We start from the raw sequence: 7,086 nt of genomic DNA on the forward strand, positions 1-7,086 counted from the left end.
TTTCTCGGTATACGTATTGATTTACAGTCTGTCCTGTAAACAAAAACTCCAGAAGTCTCTTAATTTGCTCAACACTGTCGTTACTTTTTGACGTTAACGATCTTCCAGAGCGTGGATCGTCCGCAACTGATTCTCGGCCATCTGAAAATGCTTTAAATCACTAAAAACTTGGGCTCGTGACAGAGCATCATCTCCATACGCCCTTTTCAATTTAGAAAAAGTTTCAGTGGTATTCCCACCGAGTTTAACACAAAACGTGATTGCTCATAATTAGTATCACTCATTTTTGTAACGCACAACAAAAACTCGTTTCATGAAAACTTTGTTTACGAATCACGTGCCAACAGTAGACTTAAAATAAATCAGCTGTTCATATAACCATATGTTTAGTAGTAAATTTACAGTGGTGCCACTTTGGCTGGCAAAAAAACTAGTCTCATTACTTTATATAAACATCTCGTAGGTCTTGTACGTATTTACTTTTAATGTTTTTTGAAAATCTTTTTAATTAAATTCCGTAGATTTCTCACTACTCGCCACATTTTCTGTGAATGAGTATGTCTTTTATCCGCTATTTCGTTACGCAATTTTTCACTGGCGATCTCTTACAACAGTCAATTTATATAAATGTTAGAGTTAAGAAAAAACACTGGTACAGAGCGGACATGTTGACTTGCTACACGGTTTTTGAATTTTTGGCTGGTTTTTCTGGTTTGGACTATTGGAAATATTTGTGGACGTGTTTTAAAGAAGATTACGGAAACTGTCAACTTTTTTATTACGTTTTTTACTATTATCAACCTTATTGCCATTGCCAATAAGGACTACATTTGAGTGCCTGTTAGACTACACAGGCAACTGAATCAAGTAAACAAGGACTTAGGAAATTTTTCTTCTACTGCTCTAATGAGTAATAATCCTTAGACAGTCTTATAAGGGGAACGCTTTTTTCTTAATTACTTTCTTCCTAGACCCAAACCCACCCCTGGGAGTTATCCGTCCCGGGTCATTCCCTACCCACTAACCCCTCCCACCATAAATTTTTTTCTTTCTTTTTTCCTGCTTCATACATTTTACCTACCCCCCCCCCCCCCCAGCACTCTGTTTGTTTAACACGGAACGCCATCGTGTGGGGTATCAGGAAACGAGGAATTCGATGTAGATTGCTCTGGTAACAGTGAACAATTTTTTAATCTTCACTGGTGGCTGCTGGAACGAAAAGACGCGATGGAGGAGGAAGAATCACGAACTATGCATTCGGGTCAAGGGGCACGCAAACGCGGAAGGCCTAAAAACAGTTCTTAGAGATAGAGCTGCGGACCTACAAATAGATGTAAAAATTAGAGGTACTTGCAAAACGGTGGTCCACCTGAAAAACTTGGACTGTGATACAACCGAAGGTTACGGAGTCAGATTGGAGTGTTATCCCGGTCGAAAATGACAAGAGATTCATCATAGAGGAACTGAAGAGTGCGGTGAATACATTACATCCAAATAAGAGTCCGGGGCCGAACTTGTACCCGGCAATATAGTTAAGGAGATAGTGGCTCGGCATCCCTGGACTGTACTTGATGCGTTTAATCTACATCTTGAGAATACATGTTTTCCAGATTGCTGGAACGAAGCCCGATTAGTTTTAGTACTAAAGAAGAAAGGCACAGATCGAGACAGGGTCTCATATAGACCCATATGCTTATTGAACACAATCGGAAAATTGTTTGAACGGTTGATCGTTGAAAGTTAATGGGTGGATTATCAACTAAACAGTACGGCTTCTTTAAGGTGAGTTCTACGGTCGACGCGTTGAAACACGTATTCAGCTGGTCAGCAGATAGAGCGGGTGGTTCGTGGCATCGAAGAAGGATCCCGCTTGTGGTCCTCTTAGACGTCAGGAACGCTTTTGGTAGCCTCACTTGGCCCGTGATAAACGAGACGTTGAGAGAGAAGAATTTTAGTGATTACTTAAGAGGTATCATAAACTCCTACTTGCATCATAAGGCAACATTGGCTACTCCTGTGGAACTTCGCGTTTAACAGTGTCCTGAACGAGTGTTCAAAGATGACGTGGAACTCGTAGCTTATGCAGACGACTTAGCTGTATTAGTTACTGGAAGGACAGAGCAAGAATGGAAGATCACGCCGCTGCTGCGATAGATAAAATACAGAGATGGGTAGCGAAGAGAGGACTAACATTGGCGCCAACGAAGTCCTCAGCGATCGCTCTTACTGGTAGAAGGAGAATAAGAGGCATAATAGTCAGAATAGGCGATACTGTCATTCCCCCGTCTAAATCTGTTAAATATTTAGGCGTGTGGTTACAGACGAGCAAATTACATACTGACAACCCATCGGGTTGGTCTAGTTGTTAACGCGTCTTCCCAAATCAGCTGATTTGGAAAGTCGAGAGTTACAGCGTTCAAGTCCTAGTAAAGCCAGTTATTTTTACACGGATTTGAATACTAGATCGTGGATACCGGTGTTCTTTGGTGGTTGGGTTTCAATTAACCACACATCTCAGGAATGGTTGAACTGAGAATGTACAAGACTGCACTTCATTTACACTCCTTATATATCCTCTGAAGAATTATCTAAACGGTAGTTACCGGAGGCTAAACAGGAAAAAGAGAGAGAGAGTGAGATTACATACTGACGAACCGACCGGGTTGGCCTAGTGGTGAACGCGTCTTTCTAATTCAGATTACATACTGACGAACCCACCGGGTTGGTCTAGTGGTGAACGCGTCTTCCCAAATCAGCTGATTTGGAAGTCGAGAGTTCCAGCGTTCAAGTCCTAGTAAAGCCAGCTATTTTTACACGGACTTGAATACTAGATTGTGGATACCGGTTCTTTGGTGGTTGGGTTTCAATTAATCACACATCTCAGGTATGGTCGAACTGAGAATGTACAAGACTACACTTCATTCACATTCATACATATCATCCTCATTCATCCTCTGAAGTATTATCTAAACGGTAGTTTCCGGAGGCTAAGCAGGAAAAAGAAAGAAAGATTACATACTGACGACCCACCGGGTTGGTCTAGTGGTGAACGCGTCTTCCCAAATCAGCTGATTTGGAAGTCGAGAGTTCCAGCGTTCAAGTCCTAGTAAAGCCAGCTATTTTTAGACGGATTTGAATACTAGATCGTGGATACCGGTGTTCTTTGGTGGTTGGGTTTTAATTAACCACACATCTCAGGAATGGTCGAACTGAGAATGTACAAGACTACACTTCATTTACACTCATACATATCATCCATTCATCCTCTGAAGTATTATCTAAACGGTAGTTACCGGAGGCTAAACAGGAAAAAGAAAGAAGATTACATACTGACGAACGATGACAGTCGAGTTGGAGATTTCCTAGTGGTCGCACTGGTTTTGTTCGCTCTGCGTTTTTACAGTTTTTTTGGTGGGTTTTTTGGATAATTTATTGGAACTGGACATAGAACATTTTCGAGGTATGGATAACGGACTAAAGTACAAAATTTCGTGAGTTTTGGTGACGGACTTAAAAAGTTATTGGTGTTTTTTTTTTAAACTAATAAATTCTGAGTACAAGTGAAGTGATTTTGTTGATTTCTTTGGCATTTGGAGAGTTATCATGGTGCTGTAAGTGTTATATTCAACATTACGTGATAAAACAAGACTTCTCAAAAGTAACAGAATGAGTTAAAAATAATTTTGAGTTAGTTTTTTATAACTTTGAGATTATACCTATAATATAGTATTGAGTGAAAATTTTCTAAATTGATCGGCAAGTCTAGGCTTGCCGATTACGTTAGACTCAATAGTTGTAAACAAGGACTTGGAATATTTATCGTCAATTTTATACGACGGAAATTTTTCTAAGTGTTAGACATACGTTTATACGGGCAAATCCTTTTCCTTCATATTTTCAATAGTATTTGCAATATCCCAAAACTTCCTCAAGATTTATCCGATCCATAAATTTTCCTACCCTTTGACCCCCCCATTTTTTTCCTTACCCATTTTTGGATAGATACATTTTACCTCCCCCACCACAATTTTTTTGGGGGGCACCCGCCCGTGTGGGGTATCATTGGATGCGGAATTCCTTTCTGGGTCCAAAAACAAGACATGCGACGACGAGGATCTTTGCCTATTGAAGGTTCAGCCTCGCTAGTGGCTGTTCCGTCAAGAGGGACCGGAGGAAAGAAGGAGAATACAACAGAGGAATCAGAGGGGGTGGATACCAGTATTAGTGGGACTATATCTAAACAGGATAAGAAGAATTGGAAGCCAGTTGAAGGTAGAGCGGCCAAAAGGGTTAGAGCCGACTCGTCAGAGGAGGAATAGGCCCCTCTATCCTTGAAAGAAGTAACACACAAATTAGGGAACGCGTTGGCTCAGCTAAGACAAATAACGGGTAAGGCAAGCTTCATGGCAATAAAAGCCCACGAACGCGAGCTAACGGACATATACAAGGAGTTACAGTGACTCAACGAAGAGACACCGGACACAGCAAATCAAAGTACACAATCTGAGGGAAACTATAGAAACGAGATGTCAGACATATTAGACATGGATCTAACAGACGAACAGCTCATAGATAGACTACCAGCTAGATGGTCCACCTGGGTCATGAACCGGCTGACCCAGGTGAGTGCCGTGAAACAAGGAGATGACAGCTGTCGCTTTGTGGATTTGGCCGGCTTGAGGCCTAGCAGTCAATACATAGGAGCGAGTCCGGGAGCTATAGTACTGCAAGACTCCACAATTCTTGAGGATAATAAGATTACTACACGAGGCACAAGATACACCGTTCTATACGATTCTGGCAGCGGAGACAAGATCTTGGCGTCTCACGTTGTTAAGGCACTTAGGAGGGTCGTCGGCAAGTCCGAGTCATCGGTCTTTGTAATACCCTCCGGTTCGGCTGGTACACTGATAAGGAAAATAGTCATATATCTGATGAGGAAAGGAAAAACCCTTCCAAGAATGGTCCTGCCTAACTTGGGAGACGCCTGCCAGGTCTAGGTCGGCGTCGGCAAGAAGAGGCACGTCGCCTGTAACAGAAAGTAAGACAATAGTGGTTAAAGCTCCAGGTAGGTCATATGCTGACCTACTTAAAACTATGAAAGACAAGGTCAACGTGGAAGAGGCCGGCGATGTACTTTCGATCAGAAAAGGAAGAAATCAAGAATCCAAAAAGGAAGTAAGAATCCAGGGAGCACAGATGGCAGGCGAATTCTCCTCGTTATTAAAAGACAGAGCAGCGGAACTACAGGTCGATGTCAGAACTAGAGGAGACCGTCGAACTGTGGTACACGTGAAAGACCTACTATGTGACACCACCGAACAGGAGGTGAAAGAGGGTGCTCGGGACAGGAGAGGGTTATCAAGTCACATCACTTAAAGAGGCATACGGTGACACCAAAAATGCCACAGTGATCACCACCCATAGAGGAGCGATGAAATTGATAGCCTCAAGATTAAAGGTTGGATGGATAAATTGTAGGACGTACATCAGAACGGAAAGTGAAAAATGCTACCGGAGCTGGGGGGTAGGGCATGGTAGAAGAGATTGTAGAGGACCAGACAGGTCTAATTTATGTTTCAATTGTGGGAGACCAGGTCATATGATCAAAGATTGTAGAGAAGCCTCAAAATGTTTAGACTGCCGAAGTACTGAACATAGGACAGGTAGTGTGATTTGCAGTAAGAGCCATGATTAAGACACTTCTAATTAATAATAACAGAAGTTTACTATCAAACGACTTGTCAGAAGAGATTGCCACAAGGGGCAGCTTCAACTTCCTGGTAGCTACTGAACCAAATGTATATTCAGTAGCCAGAGCTCATTGGGTACCTGATAGAAATGGAGATGTGGCTATCAGAAGAGTCGCCGGCAACATGGATTACAGTCTATATCATAGAGGGGAAGGCATTGTAGCAATAGAATTATGCGACATGGTAATTATAGCGGTATACATTAGCCCAAATTGTACGTTGGAACTTTTCCAGCATAGAATATTCTGTCTACAGCGTATTATGATGCAGTCTCGTAAGATAGTGCTTGTTATGGGGGATTTTAATTATAATACTGCACTGGCAGGAGCAGAGTCCACTAATACAAGAGGAAGAATTACTAGCTACCACCGGTCTGCATGAACGACGGAACGGCCACATTTAGTGCAAGGGGTCACGAGTCGATTCTCGACTTAGTAATAGTAGACAGAAGAATACGTTCAGATACAGTCGACTTTTTGGTACTTAACGATGAATCAGGAAGTAACCATAGGGCAGTCTTAGTTGCCATCAGAGATCGACACATAGGAGCAATGCAAAAAAATATGAATTACAGACTGACTGACAGACAGATTCATCGAGTAGTTAGAAAAGCAGCAGAAAGAATCGTGGAATGCACACAGATAGATCCGGATACATTCCAGGACATAATAGTTGATGAAATAGCCAAAATACCACAAAATACAAATAATCACCGTCCGGTGTATTGGTGGAACAATGATATCGCGAAGCAAAGAGATCTAATGCAGAGAAATAAGAGAAGAGCTCAGAGGCTGCGGGCCCGCACTGGTATGGAGGAGGAAGGGCATCTATCAATAGAGGAATATAGGGCAGCTAGAAAAAAGTTAAATTTTCTAATAAAACAGTCGAAACGTAAGAAATGGCAAGAGTTATGCAGCGAGTTGGATGCCGACCCCTGGGAGAAGGCATTCCAAATTATCTCGATACGTTTGGGCAGACATGTGTCGATACTAAATAACGAAAAGGTGGCACAACAAGTAAGAGCTCTGTTCCCTAGAGAAGAGTTGGGAAATCGGGAGGAGACCGTATGTGAAGGAGGAAGATTCTCGCAGCAAGAAGTTATGTGTGCAATCAAAAGATTGAATAACAAAAAAAGTCCGGGTCCGGATGGGATTCCGGCGGCTATAATCAAGGGGCTAGCAAAAATCATCCCTTGGGAGATCGTAGATGTAGCTAGCTATGGTCTACAACATCGTAGCTTTCCAAGCTGCTGGAAAGCTGCTAGGACGGTATTTTTGCCCAAAACAGGAGTTAACAGTGGTATAGGAGGGTATAGACCAATTAGCCTCATTAA

General features: G+C 42.2%; 1 protein-coding gene across 1 annotated transcript; it reads left to right on the plus strand.

Annotated features, from left to right (window-relative positions):
• Positions 1-5,690: 5,690 nt before the first annotated feature.
• On the plus strand, positions 5,691-6,134 carry LOC142322737 (uncharacterized). Its single transcript, XM_075361815.1, has one exon. It carries the CDS (start codon positions 5,691-5,693, stop codon positions 6,132-6,134), a length of 444 nt encoding a protein of 147 aa, XP_075217930.1.
• Positions 6,135-7,086: the final 952 nt, after the last annotated feature.

The sequence above is a fragment of the Lycorma delicatula genome, chromosome 4, assembly GCF_047948215.1.
Source record: "Lycorma delicatula isolate Av1 chromosome 4, ASM4794821v1, whole genome shotgun sequence".
In the NCBI taxonomy this organism is placed as follows: Eukaryota; Metazoa; Arthropoda; class Insecta; order Hemiptera; family Fulgoridae; genus Lycorma; species Lycorma delicatula.

Excerpts from the sequence above, each read along its gene's own strand:
- LOC142322737 (XM_075361815.1), top strand. The coding sequence starts at position 5,691 with ATGATTAAGACACTTCTAATTAATAATAACAGAAGTTTACTATCAAAC.